This window comes from Diadema setosum, chromosome 15, assembly GCF_964275005.1.
Source record: "Diadema setosum chromosome 15, eeDiaSeto1, whole genome shotgun sequence".
Classification (NCBI taxonomy): Eukaryota; Metazoa; Echinodermata; class Echinoidea; order Diadematoida; family Diadematidae; genus Diadema; species Diadema setosum.
Genome location: NC_092699.1, coordinates 9515295 through 9530037, shown reverse-complemented (window position 1 = coordinate 9530037; position 14743 = coordinate 9515295). Strand labels below are relative to the sequence as shown.

Sequence of the window (14743 nt, the reverse complement as noted above, 5' to 3'; positions counted from 1 at the left end):
CATCTTATTTAGGTAAAAATCAGTGATGTCAACTCATTATTATTATTATTATTATTATTATTATTACACACTGTATTATAATTGGGCAGAAATGGAGCAACTCTTGGAATTCATACGTTTTTGTGTTGTCTGTGAGCTGATGGGTTATATGAAAGGTTGTCATGCTTTTTTTGGGGGGGGGGGTGGGGGTCGACTCTTTATTTGTGGTGAAGTTTATAATATTTGCTGATAAGTCATCTACAAAACTGTAGATCTCAAGGAATGTTTGCCAAGAAACCACTGGACAAAATTATTGCATAACTTCACTCTTTCAATCTTATATGGAGGAAGATATCGCAAAGCTTACACGAAGGCAATGAAGAAAAAAAAGTGTTGCAACCAATTTAATCTCTGAAATTTGGTTGGAAAACATTTCTCTTGTGACTAGCCTCTACTCAAGGCATAATTATACATGTTTTTATCAAAATATCTTCTTCTGTACAATAGTGATATATGTGTTAAGTTTTGCATTGAATTTGCTGCTGATGCATGTATCTCTTCATCTGTATAAATTCATTTCTGTGGAATTATGAAAAAAAAAGAAAGAAAGAATGAGTTTCGTATATGGATGGTTAGTAATATGAAGGCTGTAAATTGTATCTATGGGATGTACAGTGTAAAGTAAAAGCTACAGGTGTACAAGCAGCATTCCGTACAGTATTTATTTATATATATTTTTCTTTTGTAGAAGTGTCAGAAAGAGTATATCAAGTTTGCTCACACCTATGGCTGTGAAAATATTTGTCTTGTAGTCAAGTAATAAATGCTGGTAATGATGATCATATGGACATTTTGATAGTGGAAACAACTTTTCTGCCTCAGCTTGTAATGGTGCTGGAGCTACTTACGTGTCACATTCTGTATTTCCAGAAATAATGGAACCCTTACCTTGACAAATATGAAACACAACTGAAAACTCACAGATGTCACCAAAGAAAGAAATCAAGACTGATAATTAGCCAAAAACAAACAAAAAAGAAAATATGCCATGTATACTGTAAACCAAGAAATACTTACGGCATGAAATTTTCGCAAGTTGAAGCGGACAGCCTTTTATGCGGCATGAAATTTTCGGGAATTGCCACTGGCATCCCATGCATTAAAGTGTAGACAAGAACTTTTGTGTGCATTTTAATTTTGCAAATCTTGGCTCTCGCATAGTGTACAAAATTGAAATGCACACGTGAGATTTTCTTGTTTTGCAGTACATTATATAAGAATTTAAAACATTTAGGAGAATGCCAGTGTTATAAATGATATACTGTATTTCAACTTTTGAGAGTAGGTATTTATCCCTATTTATATTTTTTATTGAGCCAGTCAACTCTAATGATATTTTATCTACCCTCTCCTCAAAGTCTGTAAAGTACCACGGATCACTGCATTTGATGTATCAAAAATATTACAGGAGCTATGGACTATCCTTTTGCTTAAAAGTTTGCATTAATATTATGTATCATCTCTGATGTTGCTATATTATATGGTTGGTAAAGCTGATTATAAAAACAGAGTTTTTACATTTCTGAGTCTATGCATTAATTTCACTTTAATTCTGTGATGTGTGAAAAATCATTGATTTTTTATTACTAGTAGGTTGTGTGCATCAATTATGCTTACTTAAATACATTCATGTGCACACAAGTACATTACCTGTTCAGAACCAAGAAAAAAAAATGCTTTTGAATTTACATGTATGCTCATGATTGATGTTTTTGCTTTAAAGGACAAGTTCACCTTCATGAACATAAGGATTGAGAGAATGTAGCAATATTAGGAGAACGCATCATTGAAAGTTTGAGGAAAGTCGGACAATCCGTTCAAAAGTTATGAATTTTTGAAGTTTTTGTGCAGTCACTGCTGGATGAGAAGACTACTGCAGTGTATGATGTCACATGCGTACAACAATATAAGGAAAATATAAAGAGAATTTTACAAAATCTCATCTTTTGAAAAAAGTACACATTCCCTTGACTCGTTACTGACGTATGTTATGGGTAATATTATTCCCATTGCCTTTAGAAAGAGGCAAGTTAAGTGCTCTTTTATGATGCGAAAAAAGTGAAAATATGTTGAACTTTCTTTACATTTTCTTTATACTGTTGTACTCATATGACATCACGAGCCTTAGTAGTCTCCTTATCCAGCGGTTCCAACACAAAAATTTTAAAAATTCATAACTGTTGCATCGATTGTCCAATTTTCTTCAAACTTTCACTGATGTGTTCTACTAATATTGCTGCATTCTCTCAATCCTTATGTTTATGAAGGTGAACTTGTCCTTTAATTGGCAGAGTATCATGGAAAGATAAGTGCTGCCATGTTCCTTGCTACATCATTACCTAATACAGCATTACTGTGCATTCTCATCCTCATGTGTACAATAAATTTCGCTCTTCTGCCACCAAATCAAAGTACATTTTAACATGCTGTGTATATTATGTGTCTTCTTGTTTTTACTGTTGTGTTGAAATACATGTATTGAGGCACATTGCATGTCAGATAGTGATATTGTTTGTTTTGTAATACTAAGAGGAATGTGCCTTTTGGCTTTTTATATTGTTTGTCACATTTCCTGCTAGTGTGCAGATTGCTATTCATATTTCAAATTCATGATTGTTGTTTCTTTAAAATGAGATCTGCTCTCTATGGATAGCATTCCGTGGGTCTGGTGGTCAAAATGAATATAAATTGGATTCTTTAAAGCAAGTCAGTTGTGTGTGTGTGTGTGCGTGTGCGTGTGTGTGTGTGTGTGTGTGTGTATTTGAAGACACCATCCCTTTAGTATTTTTTTTTGTTGTTCTACAATACAATGTCCCATAGATATAATACATGTACATTTAGCTACGTTCAGAGAGCTGTCATGATGCCTATCAGTGGAGAGCAGGTTGTTTCAGCAAGTATATTTTTTCTCAGTTTTCTTTTAGGTGTCATTTGGCATCAAACTAGCAGTCCCCTTGTGTTAGAGGTTTGACCCCCAAATACGAAAATCAGTCAAGCCGTAGATGTAAATTTCACAATTAGTACATTGTTGAGCCTACATAATGTACATTTGAGAACTAGTGAAGATACAGGTTAACGTCTGGGCACCATTTCATAAAAAGTTAATATGATAGCAACTCTTGCTGGAATGACAGTTGTCATGGTAACGACAAGAATCCAACTTCCTGATTGGCTGTTGCTACTGGAAGTTGCCATTCCAGCAAAAGTTGCTATCCTAACATCTTTTATGAAATACAGTAGGGCCCTGGTGACAGTTGGTTTCTGGAGGATCACTAGTTTGTGATTGTATGATAATGGGCGATGCCCTGCCAACCCACCCAAGATGGATACACCAACCCGCCCAGTCTGTCTTGAGTGAATCGGATGACATTACTCTCTATTTGTGTTGGATTACATCTGAACGATCTTTATGGTATGATATGAATAGTGTAGGATGATGCTGCCATCTCAGATCAGGTTTGTGGAGTTTGGCTGAGCAGCTGTTCTGCGATGTTTTAACGATCTCTGAGCCATTTCAAGAGAAGGAACTATGATCCGTAAAATAAATACACTCCAAGTGTGAGAGTAAACCCTTGTTAGACAATTACTCATAAGGAAGAGAATTATTGATATGGAAAATAGAGGTACATGTATAGAGATAGAGACAGTCATTACAGAGCGAGATCTTAGAGAGGGAAGGGAAAAATGTATGGTATAGGCCTACAGATCTTTTGGTACATGTATGTACAGTAGATAAAAAGTGAAAAGAAAACAGGCTGTGTGAGAGTCTCATGTTTTAATACATGTAAAGACAAATAAGAACTAGAAGAGAATCAAAATCTGTTTCGACTTCCCATAATTTTGGCACTATATAGGCTTACTTACTCGACTATGAACAGATAAACCGTGTGTCTTGAGAAAAAAAAAATGTTCAAGCGTAGTTCCAATATTGTACCAGCTCACAGCGCAGTTTGTCTGGGGAAACTTGAATAAGTAGGTCCGCTTTTATAAAACAGTAAGCCACAAACACAATAATGGACGTTGTGCATTTATTTGACTATGTAATTATGTGAAAACATAGGGACATGTATAAGAGACAAAGATAGTTCCAGACATGATAGACATAGAGGCAGATAGATACGTGATGGAGAAGGAAAGAGTATGCGAGGGTTAGACAAAATGCAGTACAACCATTTTGGGAATATCTCGTGACTGTCACGAGTTATAGGTCTTGGAGAAAATTTTCGGAAGTCGCGCACGCTCAATAAATTCCCCCTCCCCCCGAGTTGCGGCGGAAACTGAAGATTTCGTTGAGGGAAAATGTAGTTCTCGTACTCCAAAGTATCCCTGCAGAACTGTCGATTTTCTTTTTACTCTAAAGTGTACACTTGATCTCAAAATATCCCAAAACACAACTGCTTATCTTGGTAAATCGTGTCAGCCAGACAAGTTTCTTGCTTTTTTCATGTATTGTTTGAAAATGAACTTTGAGCCCTTCTGAGAACTCTGTAATGTTTTGCCTTTTAGGAAGAGGACACTGACATGATGTCCTTATGGCGAGAGCACATCCCGAACAGCTATAAAGATGGTATCGCGCACGAACACAGGCATGTGCATAATCATGAGGATTACATTATTTCATCTGATTTTATTTCGTGAGTTGACGCAAGAACTCACAGTAAGAGCCCGCTCAACGCGCGCGCAATGATATCGCTTCTTCGCACGTTATGCGAGGGAGTAAGTTCCCTCTACGCACTCAAAAATCCAGTCTAAGTCTTCCTTTATACCTGGCATCATCGGACCATTTTATCAAATTCTGGATAATTAGTTATCGTAGCTCAGTTAGAGCTGAATTATTGTTTCTGAAGAGAATTATTATCAAGTGCTTTTCAAGGTTTTCCACTCCGCGGTGCATTCAATCTCACACACAAACACTGTACATGCTTTGTCAGCCAGAGGAAAAAAAAATGACTAAACCATGTAATGTACATGTATTGTACTTGCGTTTGTTTAAAGAGTTAACAGGTCTAATGAAAGATTCACCCGCGTATTGTACATGTATCTCAATGAGAAAATATTCCCAAGTGGAAGACGTGTACTATAGTAGGCCTACTTGCTTAAGATCTTGTCAAATGACATCGATAAAGAGTATACTGAATATATTTGAACGATAAAAAAAGAGTGAAATATGCCATGTCCATGCAAAGGAAGCTAAGGAGATCATCTTCAAGATTTAGTGTACTTGAAAGCCCCCTTTTTTCTTTTAAATCGTTTTGGTTTTGTAAATGGAATTGAGCTGAAATATCATTTAATTCGAGTAATTTTGGTTTAGGAGTCATAACACGTCTTGCACTTTGGTGAAAAATTTGACTTCATAAGGCACGATGATACGATTACAAACATGGTTCCTATGTACATAGACCTCCGTCCTTTCCATTTCATGTAATTCCACTGTTGTATATTTATCACATCCGTACGATGTTGTCTAATTGTTGAAAAATATCACACACACGTTATTAGAGCCCTATACAATTTACCTGGACACTGCCATGTTGAATCTCTCACATAGGCCCTATTACACCTACGATTTGTTGGCCTCAAATTTGTATTATTTTCCATGATCGTATCATTTTAGAAAATACTCATACACTCGAAGTCAGGAGGGTTTAGATATTTCCAGGTGTGTGTAGGCCTATACCATACGAGGCTTCGGAAGAATGAAGAACGAGAATTTATTTACTTATTTATTTATTTTTTGGCATTTTTTGCTCGAGGTTTTCAATGTTGTACTATGTCCATACCGTCCTGAAAGCAAACAAGCAACTAAAAAAAAAAAAAAAAAAAAAAAAAAAATCACTTCTGTTGTTTTAAGACATTGAGTCATGAACGATAACAGTTTATGATTTGGGTCAATAAATAGGACTGATTTATTCACGAAGGAATGATATGTACATCCATTAAAGGGTGAAATTAGACACACTAGTAGGCCTATATAATATGACTCTCTCGAGTCAGCACAAAATTGATGTAACACTGCACATAAACATCCCGACCTTGATGAATGTATCTCGAAACAAGTCTTCAGTTCAAAACTATATACACGTGAGTTGGAAAAAGGAGGCACAAACATAACGTATCTTCACAATCATATCAAAGGGTTTGTGGATATAATACATGGCAGTTTGGTATATATTTCTTTAGTTTCATACAGTAAAAATAATATACATATATAGACATAAACACGACATAGATAACGCATAGCTTTCATTTTCGGATGTTATATCCAAATAGATATGGGGGAGGGGAGGGGAAAGATGATGTTAGAGTATAGACTTTTCAACTGATGATGTTCATCCAGACTACATGTTTACAATACCCACCCTCAGAGTAACAGTTTCGAATGGACACACTTTATAATGAGAAAAGGGACTGTGTACGTGTGCATGGAACATTCTGTCCAACACATGGAAATTCCAGAGGGGGGTGAGGGGAAAGTGCCCTATGAATTAATCAAGATTGCAATTAGTTTGCATGCCGACTCGATCAAGGTGCAACTCTTTAAACAGTTTTCTCACAGATGTCATGAGGCATATAATGTCTACTAATAGTCGGGCCGAAAGTATTAACAGCTCCGGCAACACTTCGTGATAGAGGCATAGAACTATATTAATGTACATGACACTTACACTTCAAAGTCTTCGTATACATAGGTATTCAACGGCTAGTTTCTGTTTTTAATCTGATCGAAATGCCTGAAATATAGGCATAATACAAAATGAGAACAAGAAAAATGTAAACCTAGTAACAGAAATCATTGAGAAAGTTTTGCATGAACTCACAATTTGTCCACATTATTCTGTAGTTCCATCAAAGTCCATAATATACATGTACATATGTCAATTAGTTCATTTTATGCTAATTGTGGTTATAGTTATTCACGCCATAAAATTGCCCAAGTTTGCCAAGATAGCAACGAATCTATCGATCAAGAACAGAAATAATAAAAAACGTTGTAATTAGGAAAGAGAGAGAGAGAATTCCCGTTCAAAAGCACATGGTACTTGTTAATTACACCGTCAGTATTGTTCATTAGGCTCATGAGCTCATTATACTAATTATGCTCTTTAATACAATTTTGCATCAATAATATAATAGAAGCTGGTTTCAAAGATGGATTCCTCGTCATGGGAAACTTTGGAAAGGTTTAGTAACATGCTGTATTATCATGCTAATCAGTTGATTGTGCTAATTAGCCTGATGAAGATTATTGCTCAAGGTTGCCAAGGCGGCAATCAAGCTCAATGACTTCAATACCCATCTAAAACACGAATCGACAAAACAGAAACCTTGTACTTCGCAACTTTTCCGAGGTCATTCACCGGGAATATTATGGTACCCTCTACTCAACTATTGTACATGATATGCAAATTGCGTCATTAACAAGAGACTTTCATTACTGCAAAACATTAGCTGGTATACAAGTTGTATCACAAATGGATTTCTTGTCAGAGAAAACCTTTGGAAAGTCGTATTATCCGAGTTTTCAGATTCATTAGATTGAATTAGCAACATTATACTGATAAGATGATTATATGCCCAAGATTGTCAAGGTGGCAACACGAATCAACAACATCAACAACAACAGCAGCAGCAACAAAAACTTTTTACTTTAGAATTTTTCGAAGTCATTGTAGGCTACATGGTATATGGGCGGTCTACTGAGTTATAGGCCCATGAAGACTTCCTTAGGTCAATGAACTCACTGTGAATCGTTTTGCTTTCTTATTCTGCCCACAGACACTCGCATACCCAAAGAATCTGACCTAACGTCAACTTTGAACTAAACATTCACGAGAGTTTGCAAAATGGTTAGTGTCACTGAAATGTACAGTGAAAACTGGAATACGGAGGACAGCAATGTATCACAGAACATGACGACACTCATGCAGCTCATGAAAGACATACTGTATCAAACCGCAGTCTGATTTTCTCCCCTATAGACTCTCGGTGATCAATTACCGTGGACTCTCGTTAAATCGAAGTTCTCTGGACCAGCAGTTGTCAGTCGTTCTTTCGATATTTTGTCATAACCGAACAAATAAACAATAAAAATACATAGAGTGGATAGTGTTGCGGCCAGAAATTTTACTTCGTTGAAACCGGAATTTCGTTATAACAGTGTTCGTTATAACGGGAGCGCACTGTACTATCGTTTATCAGATTCGGGCAAGTACATATTTATGTACAAGCGACCTGTGTAAGACCATGGGCCCTTTGTGGTATCAGGGACCATGGTAAGACCACTTCTACTTTGTTCTGTGCTTCGACTCACCAGTCTTGTAGAACAAACAGCAGCCGCATGGTGTAATCAGTCTTGATTAGGTATATTGAGCGAAAGTCTCGAAAGCCGTGGGACATCAGTGTCTTACCACATAAACTATTGTTGCAAGTTGTGACTTGGAGATGCCACCATTCAAACTTCTGCTAGCTTTGTTTCTGTCACTGTCTATGAAGTAGCAGATAGTGTTCCCCCTTACTGTTGCTACAATGTTTTCACAGTGGCTAAATAAATTGAAATATCTATATAATATTTCTTGCCGTTATAAAATGTAAGATTTTTCGTTTCTTTTGGTGACACATAGCTATGGAATTCTATTAATAATGTCAATATCTTGTCAAAAATGAAATTGAAAGACGTGAAGGACGTCGGCTAAACTGGATGTCAAAGACGATTATTCATTACTTACAAATTGTGACATTCTTAACACTAAAAGCGACGCACGCTGGCACTCCGTGGTGAACATAATGTACTGGATGTCAAAGATGACCATTCGTTATATTTACATTAATTAAGACATTCATAACACTCAAAGCGACGGGCGCTGTCACTCCGTTGAGAACATGTCCTGTTTAACCATGGCGGTTGCATAGTTCCATGTATGGTTCAACTAAACCGTCTAGAGGAGTCTTGAGGATCATCATAATGTTAACAAGGTTGATATCGTAGGCCAGTTAAAATTCCGGCATGAAACTCAGTACATAATAAGTAAGCCTAGGGAAGAGGATTATCTAATTTCCCAGACTCCCGTCGGCTGTTTAATCATGACCCTGGCGGTTACTCATCTGCCCTTGCAGACTACAAGAGGATAAATCAGTTGTGCCATCTTGAGAATGTATGCGTCAGACTTTAAACCGAACGATTAATATCAAAAGCGTCCCGCGCAATCTAGTTTCAAAGAACGACAGTTCTGTTTGTCCATATCTCCCACAACTGTGCCATGTGCAAAACGGGAATATGAAATGTAGTGTATAGTTTATTGTAATTTTCTATCTCCTTTGGGCCTGTTGGGAGAGGTTTGTCCTCGTTTCTGCTGAGTTCTGATGCAATGAACCCTTTTTGGTTTTTCAAGAGAACTTTAGCCTTCATACTGCACATTCCAATGTAAACATCAGACCAAGGAAACAAGGGTGTTTCCATCGCCGCTTTGTACACTTTCTTCGCTACGTCCATGGAGAATATGTACGCGGGTCCAGTGAAAAACGGTGGGAATTTCTTGGAGGGCCACAGGTGTTTCGGGGTGTAGAACTTTCCCCACTTGCTCTTCGGATCTCGCACGATGGCGTGCGAATGGAGATCGCCCATAGTGAAGCGCTTTTTCGGTGCCTCTCGTAAAACTTGCGATATCTTTGGCGCGTTTATCAAGACGTCGTCGTCGATTTTCATGACGTATGCCGCACGACTGCAGAAGTTCGTGGCCCACTTCAGTCCCATCACTGTCTTGAGGGTCATGTTAAGGTAGTCATCGATGAAGTCCTCCTGGACAATGTCACCAAATAAAGTGGACTCATCGTTGATTCGAGACTGCATGACGGTGTCGTCCACGGCTCCTAGCGAGAAGATGAGTCGCATCGACTGGTTGTTGAGCTCGAGAAGCGGCCAAGACGGCTGTCTGCCGAAAGTATTCCGAATAAAATTCCTGTTAAGGAAGTGATCCGGGGCAGAATTGACGAAGATCAATAGGAGCAAGTGGTCCGTCTCCGAATCGAAACTTTCGCACTTCTTCGTCGGATTTAAAATATAGGTGTAGTTGTGGGGATCGACACGACGTACCCATCCTTCTACGCCGCGTTGGATCCGGGCGATGTTAGCGCGATGATTCGTATCGGACTTGTGACGCAGACATTCGGGCCCCGGGTCGACCAGCGTCGCGTTGACATCTCGCTTGTAGACAGTCACTCCGCTCCGGATTATTCGATCTCGCAAGAAACAGAGCACCAAGAGGCAGAAGGTGATATGGAATACGATTCGCCTTGTGGTCTTCATGGTTTATTGGACTTCCTTTAGTTACAGTGAAACTTCATCGCCGAGAAACGTTGTCTTGCAATGCGCGACTCCCAACCTCATCAGCAAATACTGACGAGACACTGTGCAGCTTCAGTATTTGGCGTGTATAGCCAGTAACATGTTCACGAAGTTCCACTTTCCCCCTTTCCAGCGTCTGAGCACTCTTACACTAACTAATTATGAGAGCACAGCTCACTTCCGCACCAAGAGCTTAGGGAAGGGACTCTACAGGATGACGCACTTAGCGCCACATTATGTCGTATTTTCTCGGAACGGTGAAAACGAGGCAATCGAAGAGAGACAAGTGCAGCAGAGAAGGGGGCAGTTTGCAGGATTTCCTAAGCAACAGGAAAAAGTGGCTATACCCCCTCACCCCGCACATTGTTGTAATAGAAACAAGTTCGACGGCATGTTAGACGCAGCTCTCGACAAGTTGTTTTAAGAGTGTCTATCCTGGTTTAAGAATAGATAATCCTCAAAGTTCATAAGGTCATTGGGAATGGAGGGGGAAAGATTTGATATGTGACATAGATGTAAGAAGGGAAGATTTAACTGCGATGTTAGCTTCTCCATGGCGTTGGGTATGTTTTCAAATGGAAGGAGCAGGAAGAAACTGATAGTTGAATAAATGAAAAAGGGGAAGGATAAGACACATTCTCTGTAAGTTTATTTTATTCTACTATGAAGAGTATAGGACCTAAAGGTGCATTAACTCCATGGCCAAGTCGACTTAAAGTTAGAATAGAAAACAAACGAACAGATAAATGGCAGTTCAGTACAATTAAGCAAAAAAGTAAGAACATTCTGGGGTTTAGAAATCCAACATGCTTCCGCACAACAGTAACATCGGTGGCAATCATCCGAGGCCTCAGAACTCTCCCATATGGGCTGTTACACAGATGGATTATAGAAGACTGTGACACGACATTTGCTCCCGCGACAATTTTATTGCTTCCGTCTTCATTTCTCCAATGACTTAGCATTAAACCACGGGTTATGGTTGTGATAGGGTTTCCATAATTACGTTTAGTTTTAAGTGTGAATTAGGATTAGGGTTAGGGTTATAGTTTGTTGGTAGAATGTATGTATCGCTTAACGTGCATATATTTCATGAGAGCAATTTGTCAAAGAAGCAATGTCACGGAAACATCTAGACAATTCTTTACGGATAACTTTTTCCTTGTTTCAACTCTTGAATGTGATTGAGGCCGATTGAGACCATTGTGATTATTAGTCGGCAAAATACAACACAAAAATACATCACACAGGCATCTACGATTCAAGCCAGGCAGCCTTGAAAGCATCTTGTGCTTGTATTAGGATGCGTATACCTGAAAATATTGTACTTCACAATCGCAACATGTGTTAAAAGTAATTCTGCGTGATGTCAAGTAAAATAATGAACTAGAGACCATCGTACGAACACATGCATATTACATAAGGATATAGACGAAAGAGAAAGAGAGAAAAAAAATAAGTAGAGTATGAAGAAAAAGAACATGTCTACTCAGTCACGGAAGGATGAAATTTCTTTTTCTTGAATTCAATCATTCATTTACGTATTTGATAGAATCATCTATACTTATTACTCATCTATTCATTATTATGTTATCTATTTAGTCATCAATATGTAACTTCTTTATTTTGTTTAGTTAGCTATCGCCTTTTTATTCTTGTGTTAATTCTATTTTATTATTTCTTATTTTTTGTTTTTTGTTTGTTTGATTTTTTTTTTTTGCAAACACAAGGGCGTCTCAAATAAGTCAAATCTCATAAGATTCAAATGGAATCTGATGACTTTGACTGACTTTACTATCAAAGCATTTGAAAACTGTAGCTCTCCTCTACTTTTTGTTATTCCATCCGATTCTGATTAATGTTTTACTATTCTGTTTTGTGTGTGATCTAATGCAACAAGTCTAGACACAAAGTGGATTCTCACTTTCATTGCGACATGGCTTATGATCCCTGCGTATGATTTCCAAAATGAAATTGTAACATAAACTGACCTGCGGAAAAATTAAAACAATATGAGCTTTATGAAAACCCGTCCGCCTTAGAATCGAATTGAATATGCTTTTACACAGTCACCAATGTGAACCGAAGGCAACCCGGATAGGGCTGTGTGCGATTTAAAAACAATGCAATACACTGGTTTTATCAACAACTTATATCGGGTCTAGGGCAATTACCCCGGACTCTTCCCCTGACCCTAACCCTAAACCTTATCCTGAACCTTATCCTAACCCTATTAACCATAACCCAAAGTCTAAACCTAAACCTAATCCTAACCCTAATCTTTACTCTCACCTTATAACTTATGGGCCAGTCACAAATCAGTTGCAATGCGTCGGCGATGGGTAAAACCCGGGAAATTTTAACAAAATCTTGAGACAGATCTCACGATTTTGCACCCGTCGGAGGCGCTCTCCGGACGCCTGCGGCTTGTCGCAGATTTTTTAGGCATCGCCACACCCGTCGCGGTCCCTAACTTTGAACTTAAAATTGCAAGATTGCTCGCAAGATTTTTCACCCATTTTTGGCATCCCAGACACAATATCCGATGACCTACAATGCCCTCCGATTAGTCGGAGGCGTCCTCCGAATAATCTGAGACTCGTCGCAAGATTCTGTGTGGGATTGGAAATTCAGGTTGAGATTCAATGTCTGCGAGTAGTCTCCGGCGCCCTCCGACTGAATCGGAGGCGCCCTGCGACGATTCGTACGCTTTCTGTGATTGTCTCCGACGATTCGTACGGTGGAATCGTAGTAAATCGCCGTGTATATAAAGGCCTCCTTTCCCCCCACATATACCCAGGGGGAAAAATTAAAAGAAAAGACGATCGCAGATATCGTCTCCGATCGCCTCCGATGCAATCGGAGGCGATCGGAGGCTAATCCCACGATTTTTCGACAAAACCGGGTCAAAATCCTTGAAAAAATCTCAGACAATGTGACTGCTCCACTTTTATTAGGATTATTGCTAGGATTGTTCAAAGATTCTTTATTTTCTACGACGACCCCCGGCCAAAACTAATCCCCGACAGATCGCCGACATTGTGACTGGGCCATTATCAGTATTTAGCCGGAGGGTAATTGCCATGATACTACTAACTTACATCATCGGCTGCAGTTGCCGAAAGATGGCGGTACAACACAACACAGCACATTATCAAAGATTGCGTGAATGTTGTGTGTCACATGCCGGCGCGGCGGTCGTCGGTCCCCTTCGCGGTAATTCCTGACATGACGTATGTCCTGTTTAAAGCTACGGTCACAAAAGTTCGTACGAACGATGCGTTCGTACGAATGTCACTGTTCGTACGATTTCTGGAGTTCGTAGAGATTCGTAGATGGGGCACAGATTCTTATACGGCCTTCTTACGAATTTCGTACGAACGCTGTTTAATTCGCAAGAACAACTTATAAAGACCTCTTAGAGAAACGAAATGATTTATGGCCCAAGAATTCGTACGTTTTTCGTAAGAATGCCTTGAGTTATTCTTTCGTCACACTTACGACCATCTTACGATTTCTTTTTGTCGTAGGATGGTCGTACTTGCAACTCACGGCACTCTCAAGTCATTCGTAAGAAGATTTACGATTTTTTGTATATTTTGTCAGGTTTAAAAAGACGCTGCCGTGTCCTGTCGAAAATTCTGTAACAGTTAAAAGTGTTATACTTCAAGATGGCAGTAGTGCCAAGAGGAGACTACAACTGCAGCTGCAACTACAAGTAGAAGAGGAGGAGGTTGTTGCTCCAACTCTCACCCTCTCACTCCTTCCTCCTCATCTCCCTCTTTTCTTTTCTTCCCCTTCCCTCTTTTCCATTTGATTGCCTCCCTTTTGGTCCCATATCTAACAGAAATGCTTTCTAGTCGAACACCTAGAACAAAGTGAGGATTTGAATTTCGCACGTTTGGCTTTATACCCCTAAAGCTCAACAGTCACACAAATATCGTGTACCTACGCCTTACGAGTCCCTTACGAACGCCTTACAAACTCGAAGAGTTGTTCGTAAGAACGCCATACGAATCTCCGTTCGTAAGGCATTCTTACGAAAGACGTAAGAGCCCTCTATGAACGACTTAAGGCGTTCTTACAATCATCGTAAGAATTTAAGGCTTCTAGAATTGTTTATCGACCCTGCAAAGTCTTGCGTAGTTCTTACGATGTTCGCACGACGTTCGTACATCCGCCTTGCTAAGAGAGGGTTTCGTAAGAAGGTAAAAAAGATCTTGGACAAGACCATCGACCAAGCTACGAACTTACGAACGGTCTACGAACGGTCTACGAACGCTGGTTTCGTACGGCCTTCCTAAAAAGATCTTACGAAATTGTCTAAAAATCGTTCGTACGGTGTTCGTAGCAGTTCGTAAA

At 39.0% G+C, this 14743-nt stretch overlaps 1 protein-coding gene across 1 annotated transcript; it reads right to left on the bottom strand.

Moving 5' to 3' along the window:
- Nucleotides 1-9250: 9250 nt before the first annotated feature.
- LOC140239319 (beta-1,3-galactosyltransferase 1-like) lies at nucleotides 9251-10342 on the bottom strand. Its single transcript, XM_072319189.1, has one exon. It carries the CDS (start codon nucleotides 10340-10342, stop codon nucleotides 9251-9253), a length of 1092 nt encoding a protein of 363 aa, XP_072175290.1.
- Nucleotides 10343-14743: the final 4401 nt, after the last annotated feature.